The sequence below is a fragment of the Monodelphis domestica genome, chromosome 6 (genome assembly GCF_027887165.1).
Source record: "Monodelphis domestica isolate mMonDom1 chromosome 6, mMonDom1.pri, whole genome shotgun sequence".
NCBI lineage: Eukaryota > Metazoa > Chordata > Mammalia > Didelphimorphia > Didelphidae > Monodelphis > Monodelphis domestica.
Window position 1 is genome coordinate 221,166,261 of NC_077232.1, and position 23,082 is coordinate 221,189,342.

Here is a 23,082-nt window from a genome sequence, read left to right on the forward strand (position 1 = left end):
CTTCTGGCACACTTGTTGTAGTCTTACTGAATATAAGTGGAGTTGGCTACTGACCAACTGACCAGTTTTGTCAACTGGTTTATTTGAGAATTTGCCAGTTAGAAGATTAGTAGCATAAGCAGAGGATACATTTAAAATATAAAACAGAATTAATAGTTCAATGAGAGGCAAATAAGAGTTGTTTCTTCAGAATGTTTATCATGGTCCATAACTGTTTTAAAATGGCGTATAATGTGGATGCCCTGTGATCATTGTTTTCAAATAGCCTGACATCTGTTCTCCAAGAAAGCAAATATTCATTATATTTTGATCACTTTGTTTTTTAGCTGATGAGGTACAATTATTGATTAACAGAGGTGAATAAGAGAGCTAGTTTGGTTAAGTGTATAGAGCACAAACAAGGGATGTGCATACATCTGACCATTCATTGGGAATTAGTTTGCACAAAACAGAAGAACCTTTTTGATTCTTTGGAAACAACGAATCTGATTGAGAAACTGACAGGGTACATTGCACTTAGTCTGAAGTAGTCAGTTTGATATAATCACTGCACAATCATCAAAATCATTGTGCATATGATCATGACAACTTTGAATCTCTACAGTACCAAACCTAAAATGCTTGAAACATGAATATGCCTTTTACCTCAGGGAAAAATATAATTATGGCACATTTGTGTTGATATTTAGTACTTAGGACACAATTGAAGGATTTTTAGCATGAATTCCTGAGACCACTGTCATGAACTCCCAACGAGTATACAAATCACTAAATGGAAACCACTATGATAATGCTATAGATCCAGAGAATTTTTAGTTGAACTTTCCTGTATATTTTGTCAGTCAAAGAAATATATTGTGATTCTTTTTTAAAATTAAATTAAAATTTTTAGATAAAGATATTTTATTTTACCTATTACATGTAATAATAATTTCTCACATAAATTATTATTTCCCTACCTCTCTTTCCTTCCTCTTCCCAGAGCTGGGAAGCAATTTGATCTGGGTTATATATGTATTATCATGCAAAATACTTTCATATTGTTCATTTTTGTAAGAAAATACATAAAGCCAAAACCCCCAAATAAAAACCCAAATATATTAAAGTGAAAAAATAGTATGCTTTAGTATGCATTCCTTACTCCAACAGTTCTTTCCCTGGAGAGGATTGGCATTCTTTTGTTGGAAGTCCCTCAGAACTGTTGGGAATCACTGTATTGCTGAGAGTAGCTGAGTTTATTACAGTTGATCATTTCATATTGTGATTCTATAATGTGTAATTCTAACCACCAGGTCTTATCTTGCTAGATGATCATTACATACTAAGTTTTTGAGGCCTTCAGTGATATATTCTATAGCCATTTCCTTATATAATCTATGTTGATCAGTAAGACGAGACTCCTTAAAGAAAACTGAATTTAATTTCTTGTGACAGTGACCTGGCCTTGAGTAGTCATCATAATAATTCACTGTGTCCATAAACAAATCTACATAATTTAGCAATTTCTTGACCCTTCTTGTTCAACATATTGATTGATTTTATGTTGATTTACTCACGTAGGTTCTTTTAATTTCACTCCTTCTGGAGGTCAGCCATCGGCATACTGTTGTTATTATTATTGCATGGTGAAATGATATCCACTTGTTTTAAAGGTGTATCTTAGTTTAAAAATACTATCATGTGCTATAAGAGTGTTGATCAGTCTTCCTTTATGGTAAGGAAATTTTTCTCTTTCTGCCTAAGGGTAATGGGGTCATATGTTTTTATTAATGTTGTACATGTATTTTTAGGATGCTTTCTAAATCCAGTATAATTCATTTTATCTTTCAGAAAAATTACATTAAAACTGTAATCATGTAGAAGGTTTAAATTTTTTTTTCCTGCTGAGCTTTAATTTCTGAATGTCATTGAGTCTTTTAGCATTTTTTTAGCCATAGTTTTCTCTTTAATAGCTTTAAGCTGTTCATGCCTTCTTTGAAAGAGGCCAGAGTATTGATGAATATATTCTTTATCCATTGATTTGGTGTGACTTTCAGATTCAAGCTTAAAACCTCTAATATCTATACTTATTTAATATACTTTTAAGATTTTTACACTTTACAAATCCAACTGATTTTTTATATCATTGGAGAAATTTTCCATGAAATGGAGCTATTTAATGTACTTTTCAATGGAGACTTATAGCATGGTGTGATCCATGTGCATCGGGTGATCATTAAGATGTTTTAAAAACTTTGGTTCCCTTTGTAATCTGGAAGCCATACTTTTATTTAAGAGAAAATAATGGATTTAAGATTTTATAGAACCATAGATTCTTAATAGACTCCCTAAAAATTCTGCATTTTATGTCAACTGTTATTGATATTACTGAATTATGATAGTTTGAACAGAAGAATTTTTCATATGGACATCATCAACTATATTATTATTATTTTAAAATAAATCTGTCATCATGGCCTAGAGAGAACTCTGGTTTTTCAAAGGCTGTGCTATTGAAGTGAAAGTTCTGTCATATTGGAAAGGCTTTGAAATTATAACTGCTTTCTGATTATGAAGAGATTCTCAGCTAAGAAAGAGTCATCAGTAGTAGATGACTTCTATGTAAAGGTGGACATGTAAAGGAATAGGAAAAAAAGTTAAAGAAATGTCTTGTGAGAAAAAGCAAATGAGGTCAAATGCTTATACATGGCTTCCCACTTTGTATCATAAATACTTTTTTGGTTCAGATCAGAGTTAGAAGTTTTTATTTTTTATTTTTTTTATAATTTGGAAAATTTTATTTAATTAATTTAGAATATTTTTCAATGGTTACAACATGCATGTTCTCTCCCCCCACCACGTAGCCAACATGCAATTCCAATGGGTCTTACATGTGTCATTGATCAAGACCCATTTCCATACCATTGATATTTATTTGCACTAGGGTGATCATTTAGAGCCTACATCCTCAATCATATCCCCATCAACTCATGTAATCAAACAGTTGTTTTTCTTCTGTGTTTCTATTCCCACAGTTCTTCCTCTGAATGTGGATAGTTTTCTTTCTCATAAGTCCCTCAGAATTGTCCTGGATCATTGCATTGCTGCTAGTAGAGAAGTCCATTACATTCTATTGTACCACAGTGTGTGTATAGTCTCTGTGTATAATGTTCTCCTGGTTCTGTTCCTTTCACTCTGCATCAAGTCCTGGAGGTCATTCCGGTTCACATGCAATTCCTCCAGTTCATTATTCCTTTGAGCACAATAGTATTCCATCACCAACAGATACCACAATTGGTTCAGCCATTCCTCAATTGGAGGGCATCCCCTCATTTTCCAAATTTTTGCCACCACAAAGAGCATGGCTATAAATATTTTTGTACAAGTCTTTTCTTATGATCTCTTTGGTGTATAAACCCAGCCATGGTATGGTTGGATCAAAGGGCAGGCAGTCATATAGCATTTTTGGGGCATAGTTCCAAATTGTCATCTAGAATGGTTGGATTAATTCACAACTCCACCAGGAATACATTAATGTCCCAATTTTGCCACATCCCCTTCAACATTTATTACTTTCCTTTGCTGTCATGGTAGCCAATTTGCTAGGTGTGAGGTAGTACCTCAGAATTTTTTGTTTGCATTCTCTAATTAAAAGAAATTTAGAACACTTTTTCATGTGCTTATTAATAGTTTTGATTTCTTTATTTGAAAATTGCCTATTCATGTCCCTTGTCCATTTAGTAATTGGGGAATGGCTTGATTTTTTTGTACAATTGATTTAGTTCCTTATAAATTTGAGTAATTATACCTTTGTCAGAGGTTTTTGTTATAAAGACTTTCCCCCAACCTGTTCCCTTCTAATTTTTGTTGCATTGGTTTTGTTTATTCAAAACCTTTTTAATTTAATGTAATCAAAATTATTTGTTTTACATTTTGTAATTTTTTCAGTTAGGTTTTAGACATAAACACTAAATAAAATCATAAAAATTTTGAGTAATTCTATTTTGTATACAAGAAACAACTTATTTTTCATGGAGTAATTTTTGAAATAAATATTTACATCTGTATAAGAAGTATTTCTTTGGAAATCAATAGTTTGAAACCAATTTATTAGAGTGAATCAATCAACACTAAATTAAGAGAAGGAAGAAAAATGAGAAAATAGAATGTGCAGTCAAAGTAGCACCAACCAGACCTATTTTTAAAAATTATTTTAGCAAAATAGGAAATGGATAAAGTAATTGATATCAACACCAATCATCATTATTTCCTGTCACCATTTCTTATAAAATGAGTTCCATAATGTGCCTAGGAACCACTTTAGCCAGCAAACAGATCTTCTTGCCAAGTTAAGCTATATAGTAACTAAAGGTAGCACAACTTAAGACTATAACTCATTTCCATAATATTCCAGAAGTGGTTGGTCAAATTTTATAAGCAACATTCCCTCATAAAACAATAATTAGTTTACAAAAATCTTACCAAGAGACTTAACTATCTAGGTTATCCCTGGAGCACTGAAAGATAGAACTAATAAGGACAAGAATCTGTCAAGATTTCTATAATACATTTTTTCCATCAGTCATAATGACCCAGAATTTTGAGACTCTAATATTATAGTCCCTAGCCCCATGATAAAATAGAAATGTCATTAAGGAAAGCAAAAATGGGGAAAGCAACTATACTAAATAAAGCATATTCGGAGCTTGTCTGTACAGCTGAAGATACAATTTTAGGGGCAATATGGATTATCTTCAGAGGAGGGTATTAAACACTCAGGAGAAGTACAAACCATATTTACTCCCTACTCCAAGAAAAAGAGGACAGCAAAAGATATATACCTACATTAAAATGTCATTATCACTGATAGAAAAAAAATGTCACCTAGCCTTGCATCTTTGATGTCATCCTCAGCTCCTGACTCACACTCACCCATATATCTAATCTATTGCCAAGTCTTATAATTCCTACCTTCACAAAATCCTTTGTATTGGAATTTTTTTCTTTTTGCTCACAAAGCTAACATCCTTTTCCAGGTCTTCATTGCCTCATACCTGGACTTAACCCAACTTTAGCCCATTTTTTACTTGGCTTTGGAAATAATCACCATCCTGTCCATGTTACTTCCACACCCAGTCAATAGATTCCCTTTTGTCTACAGGATCAAATATAAAATACTCCATTAGGTTTTCAAAACCCTTTTTAACCTGGCCCTACTTTTCCAGTTTTCTTATACTTTTCTTTCCTCCAGGTACTGTAAGATCTAGAAACAATGGCTTCTTTGCATGTGGCACTCCATTTCTTGGCTGTTATCTTTTCTCTGACTTTCCCCTATACCATGAATAATTTCATTTTTCACCTCTGCCTCTTAGTTTCCCTGGTTTTTTTCTTTTCTGAAAGTGTCTGAGGCTAGACTTGTACGCAGGACCTCCCATCTCTGGGCCTGGCTCTCAATCCACTGAGCCACTTAGCTGCCCTTGTTTTTTTCAAGAACTCAACACAAATCCCACCTTCTGCAAGAAGCCTAAACCCAGCCTCCTCCTCCTTTCTTTCTCACCAGTGCCTTCCCTCTGATATTCCTCATTTACATTGAATAAAAATGTATATATATATATATACATTTACGTGCGTATTTACATGTATACTTATGTGTGAATATATACATATACACATACTAATCATGTCACATCAATTTTTTATTTTTACTTTTGAGAAAGGCAGCTTGGCATGGTGGGTAGAGTAGCTTCAGTGGCTTTAGGAAGGCCCAGAATACTTGTTTTTTTAACCTCTGACACATTCTGGCTATGTGAACCTGAGCAACTCCTTTAACCCCAAGCAATACTTAATAATATTATAATTTGAATTTGTAGCAAGCTGCCATCTGCATTTTATTAGAGGGAGCTCTCTCCCTGAGAGTTCCTTATACCAACATAGTCATAGGTCCAGCCCACAAAAGTATACACTGGGATGTTGTGAATAATATTTAATGAAAATCAATGTTAAATGCTTTATAAATATTGAGCCCTATTCTGCAGTCATTCTAAGGAGATATTCAATTATATGAGACAATTAGCAGAAGAGTCCTCCTAAACTATAATCATTCAAATATGCAAATATAATTGTACCTTTCAGTTCTGAAATAGCGGCTTCCAAACTGAGAAAGTTTATCTGATTCAGTGGTCTAATGAGTAGAAATGGAAATCAGTAGGCAATTTTCTAGTGGCCCCAAAGTTAGAGATTGTATAGTCATCAAAGAATATGTGAAGGTAGATCTTGCTAGAACTTTCTGTATATTAATTTCCACTCTGCCCACTATTGCACACAAAACCGAATTCAGATGTCTTTCAAAGTGAAGGATAGTTGATATGTGTTATCAATGAACTATAAACTGACTTATTGATCAATGGATATGACTCTGGTGTTTCTTCACACATTTCTCTTCTAGTCAAAGATGTCCCAAGTCAAGCAAGTGGGCCTCTTGGCTGCTGGATGTCAGCCTTGGAACAAAGATGTCTGTGCAGCCAGTGGGGACAGATTTGCTTACTGTGCTACTCTGGCAATCTATATTTACCAGGTAATATTAATACTTTTTAGTAATTCAACACTTTATGGAAGATGCAATGTTATTGGTTTATATTTTAATACTTATCAACCTTGTTTTAAATTAAGAATTATAGGAATATTCTTATGTATTAAGATAGTTTTACAAAATAATATTTAGATTATAAAAAGATTCCCTTAGAGTTTTAAATATATATTAAATGTATGTATTTATATTCATTATTATGTACACTTTATATATTCATATCATTTGAAATATTTTCATAGAATACTTTAAAATTTTAATAATTAATCATATTAAAGTATTATTTATATTATATTTAAATCCATAGAGGAATTTTTTACACATATATAAAGGGAATACACAAACAAATGTTTTCCATATAACTTATTTATTTCTACAATAATTATTGCTTTGAGTCATTCTTTATGATCCCATCTGGGGTTTTCTTGGCATAGATACTGGAATGGTTTGCCATTTTCCTCTCTAGCTCATTTAGCAAAGACTTGCCCACAGTTACACAGCTAGTAAGTGTCTGAGGCAGGATTTGAACTCAGGACTTCCTGATTCCAAGTTGAGTGCTCTGTCCACTATACCTTCTAGCTGCCCATGCTATAACTATTAGGAAATATTTTTCTCATTATTTTCAAGCTGTTGTCTCTAGCTTATATATTTCAAACAACATTTAGAAGAAAGTTCCAACTTAATAAAATAATTAAGATAGACCTTTAGAGCTCAGTGTACTATAAGGGGGATTTCAGCCTACCTGGAGCTTATGAAACCAATGAATATAAGTTGAATGCAGAAAACTCAAGCCCACGACTTAGTTTCAGTACTCAAAAGATCTAGTTTCATCACTCTTGGTATTCTAGATATCTTAGTAGACCGTCGCATCTGAAATTATCTAGGATGGTCCTCCGATTATCAATGTACATAGTTCGTCAATGAGACATTCCTTGGAGTATTCACCAGTTTGCTCTCCATTGGTATAGACTTTGAGAATGCAGAGCCAATGTCATGCTACAGTGAAATCACAGATTATGAAGGATTAAAGGAAGTAAGTTATTATGTAGCCAGAAACTGTACTAAAGGCCAAAAGTTAAAACTTTAAATAGTTTAATTTCCTGTTTCCCAATGACCTGTTATTGCTTTCCAGTGGATGTCATTGCAAATGTTTTCAGATTAGTTCATAATCATTCTAAAAGCATTGCAATATCATGCACAGTAATTCAAAACCTAGTAAAACGATTTAAACGTGTTCCATGATTGGCAATTTAAAAATATGTCGATTTAAGTTTATCACCTAGAAAAGTTTATATATCATGAAATTAATGAGTAATTAAAAAATTATGAGGAAAATTTGTTTGCCATAAAATACTGCAAGGAACTCAAAATTGGTGAACTCAAGGATTTAATAATATACATGAAAAAGTGGAAACTGTGTTAGCTAGACATCCTTGCCCTAAATCCTTGTTAAAATTCATCCTAATGGAAAATACGTGTTATAAAAATTGACATAAAATGAATCAAAGTAGCAGATCTATTAACTTTAAATATGATAATTTATGTGAAAGCTCTTTGAAAAGTATAAAGTATAATAAACATGCAAAGCATTATTATTCCTTTCAGCTTAACTGCTCACTCATGGGCTTGGTCTGTCACTAAAAAGTAATTACACATGGTAAAATTTTTTCTTTCAAAACACAAGAAGTTTTCCCCCTGATACATTTATTAATTGCATCTTATTTCTGTGTAATGATCTCCTGTTGAGGAAACTTTCCTTACCAATGCAAATCCACAACTGTTTTGCAGTTTTATAGTGTTAGGGAATTGCTGGCTGTCCTGAGTACTTCAGTCTTTTGCCCAGAGTAAGTCAGAAATAGATTAATTAATTTGTGTATATATATATATATATATGCATGTGTATATACACATGTATATTACATGCACACACATATAGACACACAATTGTGTGTGTCTGTAAATCTAAATATAAATTTTATATGCCAATCTTGAACTCAGGACTTCCTGACTCCAAGGTCAGATCCTTTATCCACAATGCATTTCCTTTTTGTTTCCACACTATAAGCCTTAATCACATTTATAAATGATATAAGAAAAAAGATAGGAAAACATGCCCTATCATGCTAGCTTAAAGATAATATCAAAATGAGGAATAGGCAACACGTAAACAGGTGCAACTAAAAGATACCAGGGTATCACCAAGGTGGTTCTTTCAACCAACTTAGTAACCAAATCAGGTGAATTAGTTGGCAATTCAGTTCTTTTCTGAAAGAACAATTATGAAAGCAGTTGAAAAATAATTATGCCACAAGCATATATGTTGTACAGGAGAACTACATAAGTATATGTCTTGTGAAAATAATAAATATTTACAAGGTTTAATGGTCTGCCTAGGAAGGTGACAGTTTTGCCCCTTATTGTGTATTTGGATGACTGTCAGGCATGTTGTAAAAAGAATTCTTTTTTTAGATATGAGTCAGATTCCTAGGCCTTTGGGATCCTTTTTACCTCTGAGATTCTATAAAATTAAATACGTTTTGCTTAAATAAATAACATGGGCATAGTATATTTATTTTGTTTCTACAGACTGTTTAATGGATATCTAAATATTAGCTCGAGAGTTAGCCAGGACTTTAGATATTCAAGTCCAAGATAGATAATATCATAGAAACACATTTATCTTCTTTTTAAAGAACAGACAGTTTTTATATGCTCAGAATCTATGCAAATATATTTAAAAGCTAAAATGAAAAGATTTGAAATCTGTAATTCTTAATTAGGCTTCATTCTTTTGCAGCCAATGTCCAGGTTAGTGAAAATGCTATGCTAATATGTATAGGAAACTGTACATTCAAAGCTGTGGTTTTTTTTTTCTAATTTTCTGGTGAACAGTATATAAATGTAAGTGATATATTAATGTATTTGTTTTGTGTGTATTTTTTCTTTTAGCTGGATCATCAGTACAATGAATTCAAATTATATGCAATTATGTCTGAACATAAAAAGACAATCACTGCAATTTCTTGGTGTCCCCATAACCCAGACATCTTTGTGAGTGGCAGTGCAGATCCTTTAGTGATCATTTGGAATGTGGCTGAGCAAAAAGTTGTGGCAAAACTTGACAATACAAAAGGTATTTTTACAGTAGGTTTACTTTTTGAATAGGTATTATTTTTCCTTTGACAAACACCAATGAACTTTAAGCCTTAAAGGAGATTGGTACATAGTTTTGTGGGAAGTTATATTTAGTTCTTAGCCTTTACCTCTATTATTTCACATTAAATTTATGTGAGGTAATGACTATCTCATTTTCTTCTTAATGTGAGGACAGATAAAGCACACAAAATATTCTTGTTTATGTGAGAAGACAAGAATTGCCTTTCTTTCTTCCTTCTGTCTTAGATACTCTACTGCTTGACATTTAACTTTGAAAGTAGTGGAGTCATGATGTTCATCCAGGATTCCTTAATTTAAGCCTATTCTAAAATGACACTAAAAAATAACAGGCTATACACTTCCAGTTTCCTTGGGCTTTCTGCTCTTTGGTTAACCTAGTTCAAAATAATTTAGAATGTACTTTTTCTTTTTGTGGCACCATTAAAAACACTTAACCAAATGGTAAACAACAAGAAGAAATATTAGGAAGAATTATGACCATTTAAAAGCAAGGAAACAAAATCATAAATGACTGTTTTTTTCTAATTATACTTTTTCCATTTCACTAAAGTCATCACGGCATGGAAAAGATCTTGGGCTCCTGCATCCTCCTTATTTACCATATGCATATGAGACTTAGACATCAAAATCATCAGATCAAAAATTTTGTCAATCAGAATTCTTGAGTGTATGCTAATTGATTCAATTCAATAAACATTTATTAGTAGATTGCCCCTATCTATAATCCCTAGTTCACAGTGGTACTGAGAGGAGGAAGGAATGTCAGTGGTCATCTAATTTGAACAAGAATTTTCTCTGTAGTTGACAAATCATCCAGCCTCTTAAAAAAGGTGAGGACACTTCAACTTTCTATATAAACCCATTCCTCTTTTGGATAGTTATAAGACTATCATTCTGACAACAACATTCTTCTAGTCTATGGTTATAAGTCCTGGAATGCCATGGACTTAAACGAAAATTGAAGGTAGCTACAAAATCTATAGCAAAATGCATGGTGCAACAGGTTATGACACTTTACCAATGAAGCTCTGATAAAGAGAAACAAGAGAGATTTGTGATTAGATTTTGTCATGTAAGCAAAACTAAGAAATAACTGAGAACCATCTTGCTCCATTAGTATCCGTAAAAGGGTCACTATATCTGAGAGATGCCCCCCCAGTATGTTGGGCATATTCCTTATGGAGAATATATGGAGAGATGTAGATAAGAAGGTGAGGATATTCTATAGTCTGAACTGTTGGAGGTAATACTCATCTTGAAGAGGTCATAGAATTATTGCCATATTGAAGTACCAAAATTTTGTTAGGAAGTTTTTCAAAATTTCCTTCCTTGCAAATTCATTGTATTTCTTTCCTCTAAGGCAAAGAAGGAAAAGAGTATTCTCTTTTCTACATATTATACTACTTCAGGCACTGAAAGATAGCTGTCTCAAAGGTAGGGATGATGGGGAGGAGGAGGGAACAGAGCCAGGATTGCAGAATAGGACCAGGAACTCACCTGAACAATTCTAAATTCCCCTCCAAATTAATGACTACTTTTTGGGTACAGTCATTCATCCTGTTCTTGAAAACCCATCAAACTGTATGCTGGTCTGTCTAGCATATTTCTCTCCATATCTTCCATAACAATAGCAATGAGTCCTTGGTAAACATTTTTGTTTCACAGTCAGTTATAACATTCCTCTGTTTTACTGATAAAGTAATCCCATCAAAAATGTCTTAGATTATGTAATATACTTTAAGAATAAAATTTAAGGCACTATACCAATGTCAGTTCATTCATAAATCATACCTTTGTTATTTTCTTTCAAGAAAAGTCCTCCTGTTTTCCTTCTTGCCTTCCTTATCCTGCTTAGGCTATAGAATAGATTGTTTTTTTTGGTCTTTCCATTTTTTACACATTTTCTTGTATGTTATTATTTTGTGAAACATCCTATGATAGCTTAATAGTCTTGACATGCTTATTAGCCAGGGCAGATTTGGGGCCAGATGAGGTGTACATAAATCAGACCATTGCTTCATGTTGACTTAGAAAACCATAAATTAACATTATCTATGTTTTCTTATATTTTTATTTATTTTTTAAGAATTTCCCAAATACATTTTAATTAGGTACTCTGGAATTTTATTACCAAAACCTGTGGCTGAAGCTTCAAGTTTGATACGCCTAGTTTAGATGACGGATAGATGGACAGCAGGGAATAAAGTGAAGCCTGTCTGGGACCTATTCAGAATAGTGGGCCAAGTGAGGCACAGTCCAATCAGGCCCCAGCCCCAGAATTCTGGAGATAAAAGGGAAACCAAGCCATCTGTTCCTCTAAAAACATGACAGAGGAAGACACAGAAATTTTGCAACTTAAAGGAAGAGGAAAATTGAGGTAGTTCCTATCAAATGGTCTCAAAGCACTCAATAATGGGGAAGGCTGAGTAGTCTGCTATAAATATGAAGGAGAGTAATATTCAGAAACTTTAAAGAAAAGAGGAAATAGTTGTTATGGAAAATGAGCCATGGAGTAAGATGAATAAAAGGACTCCCAAGTAACAGTGAGGGTTAATCTATCCAGCATGGATTTATTAATTAATGAAACTGAAGAGGGAAGAGAAGGGCAAGGAGAATTCTAGTATGGTGGTGAGTCTGGCACTGGAATGGTTTAAGTTTGGTGCTGCTGCTTAGAAGGAAGGTAAAATGAGGCCAGAATAGAGGGCACTAGGATAGGAAAGAGGAATTTGTAGTATCATAAATTTAGAGCTTGAAGGGATCTTTTGGACCATTGCAATCTAATTGCCTCATTTTAAAGATAGATGACTAAAGCTCAGAAAGTTGTGTCTTGTCCAAGGATAGCAGAAAAGAGGAAAGTTCAAAAAGTTGTAGGAGAGAATTTTAGCAATCTGAATCTCAGAGGTGGTATGGTAAAGTTCTGAGTGCTGATGAGTTTTAAGATGTGGCTGTGTATGTGACTGAGATTGGATAGATACAGAAATTGTAGAATCGATGAGTTTTGTGCTCATCTCCACCATTATACAACTAAAATTTGGATAATCTATGTTTCTAAACCCTAAATTTGATTTACTTTTATAAGCTTCAACTATTAAAGCATATAACTGCACTAAGGTTGTTGGGACACACTGTGTTAAAAAATAAATTTCAGGAAGGAATAACTGCAAATAATGTTGCTTTGTATATTTGCTTATTTGGACTACTTATCTTTTATCCCAGTCATTTTTAAAAATCTGTTCTAGGAGTTCCTGCTTCCCTTAGCTGGTGCTGGAATGCTGGAGATACTGTGGCATTTGTTTCCCACAGAGGCCCGCTGAATATTTGGACTATTTCAGGACCAGATCTAGGTGTAACTGTACACAGAGAAGCCCACAGCTTTTTGTCTGATATTTGTCTCTTTAGATGGCATCCCCAAAAAAGAGGAAAAGTTGTATTTGGACATACTGATGGAAGCCTCTCACTCTTTCAGCCAGGTAATCATTTAGATATTCAAATAGTATAAAAACTATGTAATTTGGAGCTTTTGATACTTAATCAATATGCCTGTTGACTAGAGCAGTCCTAGTAGAGCTGCTATCCCCTGGCTTCTCTTTAAGCCTTCTTCTACTAAGAGGGTTTCATTTTACCTCCCTCTCAATGATGATGTCTCATTGGCTATGGAAAGTATCTCATAAGAGATTTCTTTTCATCATCAAGAAGAGACCTCTCTGATATTAAAGAAAAAGTTTAGTGTTCCTAATTTTGGGCATGTTAAAATGGTTGTGAGAGACTGCATGAGAGAGTGCCAAGATCTTGACCATGCCCTTTCCTGCCTCTTGGTCCTCATCCCATCACTATTTTGTTTCAGATCTGTGCATACAATAAGTATGTATTTATTACACTAGATATATATACATTTATGTAATATATAGAATAACTATTATACTAAAACATTGATTACCTGTTCAGATGTTTTTTATTCTTTGAATGGCAATACTAGTGTGGTTGTAAGAATAGTGAACTTATAATCAGAAAGCTTTGCTTTGAATCGTGGCATTGATACTTGTTAGCAGTATGACTGTAAACAAAATATTTCATATTTCTTTGTCAGTTTCTTCATGTGAAAGGATGTGTGAAAGCAAGGCAGGAAAGAGGGAAGGAAAAAAGGAAAGAGTAAAGGAAGGAAAAAAGGGGAAAAAGTGCTTACTATGTGCCAAGCACTATTCAATTTGCTGGGGGATATAAATACAAAATTAAAACAGGGTTTGACCTCAAAGAGCTTACATTCTAATGGGGTGGGATGGGGTGGGTAGGGATAACAACATATGTAGGAGAGAGGTAGAGAAGAGTATTTTGAAAAGTTTACAGATATGGTGAGTAGAGCCAAAGGGGAAGTATATAGGCATATTCTTTCCTGGAAAAAAAATGACAGGGTTGATTTGATTAAGATTCAAGAACTGGAAAGTAGAAATGGGATAGAAGCGAAGGACAGAAGGTACATGACTGCTGGTGAAGGAGAAATCTGGGAAACAAAGTGTTTCTAGGTCCAGAAAAACATCCTGGACCTAGAGGTAATGGGCAACTAAGACAACCACCAATCAGCTTATCAGGACCCCAGGTATTTGAAATAATACTTGTACTTTCATTTTTTAAAAAAAATATTTAATTAGATGATTTAGAATATTTTTTCCATGGTTACAAGATTCATGTGATTTCTCTCCCCTACCCCCAACCCCTCCTGTAGCTGGCACACAATTCCACTGGGTTGTACTTTCATTTGGACTTGTACTTTATTTATGTTTATTGTGAATGAAGTGTTTAATAAGATAAGGCACTCTGTAAGTATAAATCTATTATCAATTTAATTGGATTCCATTTTTAGATTTGTTAGTAGAGGATAGTCCATCTCTGTCTTCATTTTAGCCTTTGTTATTTTTTTAATAGTAGTAGTAGTTTGGTAGTCTAGTCTAGTACCACCTAGATTTCTGGGCCTCAAAAGGTATACTCTTATAACCTTCTTTGAACTATATTCTTAGACAATAGAGATACACTGTGGGGAGCTTCACATACTCTCAAGTACTGACTTCTGGCTACATCCAAGAAACATTTTCTGTACAGTAAAGAGGAAAGTACTATTGTAAATTTCTAGGGGAGAAACTTACAAGTGAAAGCATGGGGGAAATCAATTTTCCTTCTTTAAGAAAAGATGCAAAAAGCATACAAATCTCAGGCTTCTGATTTCCCCTGTGAAAAGGAGAAAATAAGGGTAAACAATCTGTTCATAAATTCCTCAGGAAGGCTGCCAACAAGGACAGGTTTATGGGTCTCACTGCCAACAAGAATGGAAAGTAGTGAGAATTTTGTATTAACTGTCATAGAATTGTACAGTGTTTGTATTTGGATTTCTGCTTCCAGAAGTGACTCTTTTCTGCACTATAAGTGCAGAAATGGCTCCTAGAAGAGAAGATAAGTAGGGCTTGGGGAATCTCTTCAGACTCTAGGTTTTCAAAGAGAATAAATGGTTACCTTAAGGAAAAAGAAAACGGAGGATTTATGCATGAAAATGAAGAAGAAAGATGAGGAGAAAGCCTGGAATCCTCTTTAATTATCAAAACTATCTGGTACTGGCTAAGAAAGAGAAAGGTAGATCAGTGGAGGTCAGAGGAAGAAGAGATAAATAATATTGTTGCTAACTCATTGTTTTGATTTTATTTTTTAATTTTTTCCATGGTGACATGATTTTTACTGCCTCCCTCTGCTCTTCCCTCCCTCTTCCTGTAGATGACAAGCAATTTCACTGGGTTATACATATATTATCACTTAAATTCTATTTCCATATTATTCATTTATTTCTTTTTAATTTGTTTTGATTTTTAATTTTTTTCCTAACTCATTGTTGAAGTTATGAGACATCCATTTGTAATCCCTTTAACATTAGAATGGCCTGCTATGTTCCAAAGGCAGATATCCAGGACCTGACAGAGAACTTCCTAAGACTTGTCAGTCTGGTGACTATGATCCTCTTCTTGTTGATTCACATTACTAAAGAAATCACAGTAAAGAAAGTGAGGATGTTAGGGGAAAATTTTTTTTCATTTTTTTTGTTTTTCATTGTTGCTGTTGATTGAATGCAAGAACTTCAGGGGAGAAATGCATATTTGGGAATATAACATTTATATTATATTCACATATAACATTTGAGAACAGGATTTGAATTTTCCTGGACCACAATTTACAACTTAAAAAGTTTGACCAGGCTTCTGTTCAGGAATGGATTGCCTCTAAAAAGGGTTTTGTAAGAATATATTTGCCTAGAGCCTTGCAAATCTAATCTTAGGTCCTTTAAACTGAAAGGGAGAAGAGAGGAAGAAAATTGCTTCTGCAAATGAGAAAACAGACAGAAGTTACAGTAGAGGAACAATAGTAGTAGAGATGCTTAGGTAATCTTGTGAATTCAGAGTAGGAGAAATCCAAGAAAGGAACCAGCAAAGAAAGCCATGGTCTTATGACTACACATAAATATTCAAAATCTGAATAACAAGCAAGGTGAACTAGAGCCTTACACCAAGATGCAAAATACCTATGGACTCATTGGAACTTGGTAGAATAAAATCCATAACCGGAATATAGCTCTGGAATTAGGGTATAACTCATTCAAAAAGAACAAGTATAAATGTGGTTGTGAGTATAATATATATTTAGAAGATATACTCAGATGAGGAAATCCAGAGACTATAACAGAAGGTGATGCCTAGTGAATAGCATTTGATAGTATTTTATTTGATCATTTCCATGCATTTTTCATTAAAGACAAAGATCATTTTCTTTTCCTCCCTCCCACCCCCCGTGGCCGACGTGTGATTCCACTGGTATCATATGTGTTCTTGACTTGAGCCCATTGCCATGTTGTTAGTATTTGCATCAGAGTGTTCGCTCCGAGTCTTTCCTCTGTCATGTCCCCTCAGCCATTGTAGTCAGGCAGTTGCTTTTCCTTGGTGTTTCTATTCCCTCAGTTTGTCCTCTGCTTTTGGATAGTGTTTTTTTCTCCTTGATCCCTGCAGATTGTGCAGGGACATTACACCACCACTAATGGAGAAGTCCATTACGTTCGATGATACCACAGTGTGTTTGTCTCTGTGTACAATGTTCTCCTGGTTCTGCTCCTCTCGCTCTGCATCACTTCCTGGAGGTTGTTCCAGTTCACATGGAAATCCTCCACTTTATTATTCCTTTGAGCACAATAGTATTCCATCACCAACATATACCACAATTTGTTCAGCCATTCCCCAATTGATGGGCATCCCCTCATTTTCCAATTTTTGGCCACCAGTGAATAGCATTTGAATGAGGACCAGTGGAGGCAGAAACAGGAGCTTAACTGTCTCCCAGTACCAGATCTCCTATTAACCTATGGTTCTAGATAAGAAAAAGAGTAGTTTATCAATAGAATAGATTAGGTACACAATGTACAGAAACAAAGGAGCTCAGCAACCTAAACCCCAAAGATCTCAGCCAGAGGTGCAAAAACAATGTCAAAAACTTCTGAGAAAACTGCATAACAGTCTGGCATAATTTAGCCATAGACCAACATCTCACACTCTATAACTAAGATAATTGATTTTTATTTAAGGAAGGGGTGGTATCAGAAGTAAATTGGAGGACCGTGGGAAATTAGTTATTGGATTTAGTAACATGAGAAGAGTTCATGACCAAACAAGAAATAGAGGGGGAATCACATAAAGCAAATGACAAATTTAGTCATTAATTTTATCTTTTTATCATTATATTTGTAGGTTCTTTTTCCTTTTCATTTATACAAGAATATTCAGCAAAGTTTCTTTTTAAAATTTTACTCATGCCTTATCTTTACATTACAAACATTTATAGATTATTCCCACCTATGAGAGTTCTTATGTAATAGTGTAACAGTTAAGTAAAAATAATTCACTGACCTTTTCTGAATACAATATTCAACATTTGCAGCATCTCCCTCTATTACTGATAAACTGGGTCTTCTTTTCTCTGTTTCATGCCCTCCTACACCATTGAAAAAGAAAAGAAAAACAAATTTTCTCATGAGAAAATATGCATAGTCAAGCAAAACACATTTCCTCAGTGACTATATAGACTTATTATGTCTCCTTCTGTACCCTAAACCAGTCATCTCTCTGTCTTGGATAGCATGTTTCATCATCAGTACTCTGGAATCAGGAATAACCATTGTATTGATTATAGTTCATAGAGATTTCAAAGTGTTGTTGTGTTTTTTACTGTACTGTTGTTATCATACAAATTGTTTTAAGGTACCTGGTCTTTTTGAAAATCTACTAAAGGATTTTGTCCATTATTAACAGGATTTCACATTATATTGATATTTATAACTAGATAATTATTTTTCTTTGTTATCTTTTCTACCTATGAACATCAGAAAGTAGAGACAGTTCTGCTTTCTCCACACTAATAGTAACATGGAGAATCTGAATACATTTATAATGACAAATTCTTACTTTCTTCTATAGTATTGCCATTGCTTCTGCGAATAAAATCATCTTCATGATTCTACACATGAATGGTTCTTGGAATATAGAGAACAGTAATCTGATGCATTATAAATTGTGAATGATTTATTTTGTAAATAAAACTTCTTTTTTTTGGTAAAATAATAGGTTCTAAGGGTCAGAAACATGTTCTGAGACCTGAATCTCTTGAAGGGACAGATGAAGATGATCCTGTGGCAGCTTTGGAGTGGGACCCACTGTCTACTGACTATCTCCTTGTGGCGAATTTACACAATGGCATTCGCCTTGTAGATTCTGAATCACTCTCTTGCATCACAACATTTAATTTTCCTACGGCAGCAGCATCAGTACAGTGTTTAGCCTGGGTTCCTACTGCACCTGGGATGTTTGTAACTGGAGGTACATGTCATTGAGGAGTTACAATTGAAGTCAGTGCATTATGAAAAAAAAAGATCAAACCTCTATTTTTATTCTTTGTTCTGATTAATTCTTAAAGAGTCTTAAAACTGTCTAAATTCTGTGCTCCCAAGATCATCCTAAGGAACTACATATGTCTGAAAAGGGAATGTAAAATTAGCTTTAGGACCCTACATATTTCAGATAACCATTCCCATGATGTATGTAATTTTGTCTATCAGGTATGTCAGAAACTTGTGTGTGATTTTGTAAGATCAATTAGGTTCATGTGAGGTCAATAAGTAGATGGGGGTGGTAGGAGTGGGGGCTTTTATTGGTTCTATTAATAAATTGTCAGCCATGACCTGGGCCTGAGAATAGGTCCAGGGTGGATGATGAAGGTAAGTTGATCACACAGAGGTTTTTGATTTTGAGAAGGTGTGACATAGCTTTTGTGTTTCTGGCATAGATTTTAAGAAAACGAGCATGCCATATGAAGTCCTCAGAATAGCCCTTGGGAAAAACTTGTGATAGTCTAAAACATTTGAGGATTTGATATATGTTTAAAGAAGATGTCAAGCACTTTGAGATGTTGTAAGAAATTCTCCTAATTTATGTCCAGTATCAGGCACCCTTAAAGACAGTCAGCTGCCCATGAACATGGACCAGTTTTCTTATGAATAGGGATTTTGATCTTGAACCTCCAACCTTGGATATAGCATGTCATACAAATATGACTTTATCTTTCATATGTTTTATTAGTTTTAAATTTTGATTTTGCTTAGCTAGCATTTTTTTAAACCCTTACCTTCTGTCTTAGAATCTATTCTGTGTATTAGTTCCAAGGCAGAAGAGTGTTAAGGACTAGGCAATGAATCACACAGCTAGGAAGTGTCTGAGGCCAGATTCAAACCCATGATCTTTGATCTCCAGACTTGATTTTGCATACATTGAACCACCTGGCTGTCACCAGGTTGTAGATTTTTTAAATGTTTTTTTTTTCTTTTCTTCTGGGTTTGACATGAGGAAAAATGTCTGCAGGAAAGAAAGGTAATTTCCTCTGCCAAAGATGGTAGACCATAAGAACTTGGATGAGAAGAGAAGGTCAATATGTCATCAAAAAAGAAGATTTGGAGGAACAAAAGGCAGAAGAGGGTGGAAATCAACTCTTTTCATCCCTTTGCTAGCTTCCCAGGGTACTAAGCCCAGGTGCTCTGTCCCATCCATCTCTGTAGATGAAAGAGAGAAATAAGAAAGAAGGACTTCTCTCTGCCTAGTACTTATTTCTGAGTGAGTTCAACAAGTATGTAATAGGTAGGGGAAATAGGCAGATCAAAGTAACTTAAACAGTAGATTAAAGATTTTTAATAGACTTGGAGCTTAATATAAATTAATTTTGCCTATAGTCATCATTTTATCATTTATGTAGAATTAAAAAGAAATGTATATGGTGATTGGGAGAGCATTTTGAGCTAATAGAAAAAAGCTAAAAAGACAGAAATGCTTGATTTGAAAGCTTTAGTTTATTTTGAAAGCATGAGTATAAATGAATGACTGAAAGGCTAATAATAACAACAACAACAATAATAATAATAACTAACATTTATATAGCACTTTCTCTGTCCCAGGCACTGTGCTAAGTCTTTTACAGATATGACCTCTTTTGATCCTTATAATAACTTGGGAGGAAAGGGCTATTATTATCTCCATTTTACAGATGAGGAAACTGAGTGACATGATTAGGGCCACACAGCTACTAAGTGTCTGAGGCCAGATTTGAACTCAGATTTAGACCTAACATTCTACCCATTGAACCACCTACATATTCCACCATTTTCAAAGCCCTTATTGGGTGCTGAGCCCTATTGTTAAGCCTTGGAGATACAAATGAGAAAATCAAAGATGGCTTCCATCTCCAAAGCTATTACATTCTCATAGAGGGAAACAATACATATAAGAGAATAGTAGATAGGTAGGGGCACTTAGATGCAGAAAGTTACAGATAGTGAGTGGAGCCATAGGGGGAGTAGACTGACATTGCTCCTTTCAGGAACAAATGGCAGAGTGAATTTTGATCAGGTCTCAGAAACAGGGAGAAGTGAGGTTCTCAGGCAAAATTTCCAGTGATGAAAGGGTTGAAGCCTCCACCATATTCTATTTGGGTCTTAGTGTCAAGATAGCTATCTAGGCTGTTGATAATATGACTAGTGAGTAGGGAGCAAAGTCAAATATAACTAGGGTCTACCTGAAGTAGGGGGTCAGGTGAGAGACCTGGAAACCCTAGGACAAAGCCAGAAATGAGATCTCACACCTCACCTCCAGGGAATGGTCTTTACAGGATGGATGGGTACAATAATGAATGCAGCAGACAAGACTGGGGAGTAGATAGCCAGAAAGTAGGGGATGAATTTACATTCCCCCAAAACCAATGTGTGTATATGTTTATACATACATAGTATGTGTTTTATACAGATAGATTTTACATACGTGTAGTTTGTTCCATATGTAAAATGAGCTATAGTTATGTGAATATATTAACACTATGTTGTAAGAGTGATGTTAACAAAATACACAAATCTCTCTGAATTATAGTTCCAAAATTATTTAATTACAATTATATGTAGGTAATCCAATTTCAAAACTGGGCTTTACTGAAGGGAATTTTTCTGTTCCTTCTAGATTCCCAAGTTGGGATACTTAGAGTTTGGAATGTTTCAAGGTCAACACCTCTTGAGAATTTTAAATTGAAGAAAACAGGATTTCATGTTTTACATGTACTTAATTCTCCCCCAAAGAAAAAATGTAAGTAAAATACATCATTTGATTAGAAAGTTTCTTGTCAATATCAAATATAATAGCTGTTAATAAGCATCAGAGGCTTTAAAAATGGCTTGGGTTGGACTGAGGATAGGAATAAAAAGTTTTGGGACTGACATATTGGAACAATATTGGAACAATGACTACAAAGTTGGAAGATTTAGATCTCAGTCCTGACTTCACCATTTTCCTCCCATGAGAATTTGGGCAAATTATTTATTCCCTCTGGGCTTGATTACTTTGATCTTGTAACACTGGTGCCTGCCACTTAGTAAACACTCAAAAAATGCTCAGTAATTGATCTTCAAAACGAAGGGGTCAAGAGAGCAGTTTGATGAATCTTCTGTGATCCTCAACTCAACACTGGGCAATTCTAAGGTACAGGAGAAAGGGTGAAGCAGCATTTAAAGTAGTTAGGAAGATTTTTTTTCATAGTCTTTTAATATGCCTCCAAAGGAGAAAGTGGCTGGAAAGAAGTGATGCTATCCTCATAAAGATAATGAAAGGGTATAAGAACATTCTATTTCTCATCTTCATGTCATTTTCACACACTGCTCCTCCCATTCCTGAAATACACCCCTCCTCACTTCTGCCTTTGAGAATCCCTACTCTCACTCAAAACTCACATTAGATACCCCTTCTTCTATAGCCTTTTCTAACTCTCGACTGCTGTTGTTTTACACACACACACACACACACACACACACACACACACACACACACAAATTACTAAAAAGAGAAGTAAGCTTCTTGAGGTCAAGGACTTTTTTGCTTATGTATTTATATTCAGTCAATACACATTTATTAAACACCTTCCATGTGCCAGGTGCTGAGCTAAGCACTAGAGTGACACAAAGAGGAAAAAAGACAGTCCCTCCTCAAAGAGCTCACAATCTAATGTGTCTAATTACCCAGACCTAGTAGATTCTAGGGCACAACGGAAGCATATAGTAATTGCTTGATGAATGCTGTACATTAATATAATAATTTTAGAATTCAGTAGAGTTTTTTTAGATAAGAAATTCAAGAGAATATTTGCATCCTGAGAAGAATATGTTGGACAGATAGCATTTCTTTTTTTTTTTATTTAAACCCTTACCTTCTGTCTTGGAGTCAATACTATGTATTGGCTCAAAGGCAGAAGAGTGGTAAGGGCTAGGCAATTGGGGTCAAGTGACTTGCCCAGGATCACACAGCTGGGAAGTGTCTGAGGCTAGTTTTGAACCTAGGACCTCCCATCTCTAGGCCTAGCTCTCAATCCACTGAGCTACCCAGCTGCCCCGACAGATAGCATTTCTAATATGGGATGTGATTTTGGTGAAGAGGCATTTATAGATGTAGAGGCAAGAGAGTTGACATTTTTGGAAGAACAAGTAAGTAAAGGAGGTCCAAAGAAAAAATTTTAAATAAGTGCTTCTATCAAATCAAAGTAGGCCATATAATATCTATTTAGAGTCTGTGCCAAATACCAGAGATACAAAGAAAGGCTAAAGATGGTGCCAGGTGCCCAGGAGCTCCCAGTCAAATGGGAGAGACAACATACAAACGATTATTTATAGACAAAATATAGATAGGACCAATTGGAGATGGTCTAAGATAAAGGAGACTAGGGAAAGGCATCTGGAAAAAAGT

The 23,082-nt window shown here is 34.6% G+C and overlaps 1 protein-coding gene across 2 annotated transcripts in view; it reads left to right on the forward strand.

The window, feature by feature from the left end:
• The window catches only part of WDR17 (WD repeat domain 17), a 136,067-nt gene that overhangs the window by 42,298 nt on the left and 70,687 nt on the right, over window positions 1-23,082 (forward strand). For both annotated transcript variants that reach the window (XM_003341401.4, XM_003341400.4), the window contains exons 2-6: window positions 6,425-6,553; window positions 9,515-9,698; window positions 12,982-13,212; window positions 18,385-18,636; window positions 21,313-21,435. In XM_003341401.4, the coding sequence (XP_003341449.1) occupies window positions 6,431-6,553; window positions 9,515-9,698; window positions 12,982-13,212; window positions 18,385-18,636; window positions 21,313-21,435 (913 nt within the window). In that variant the 5' untranslated portion in view covers window positions 6,425-6,430. The remainder of the gene's footprint in view (window positions 1-6,424; window positions 6,554-9,514; window positions 9,699-12,981; window positions 13,213-18,384; window positions 18,637-21,312; window positions 21,436-23,082) is intronic.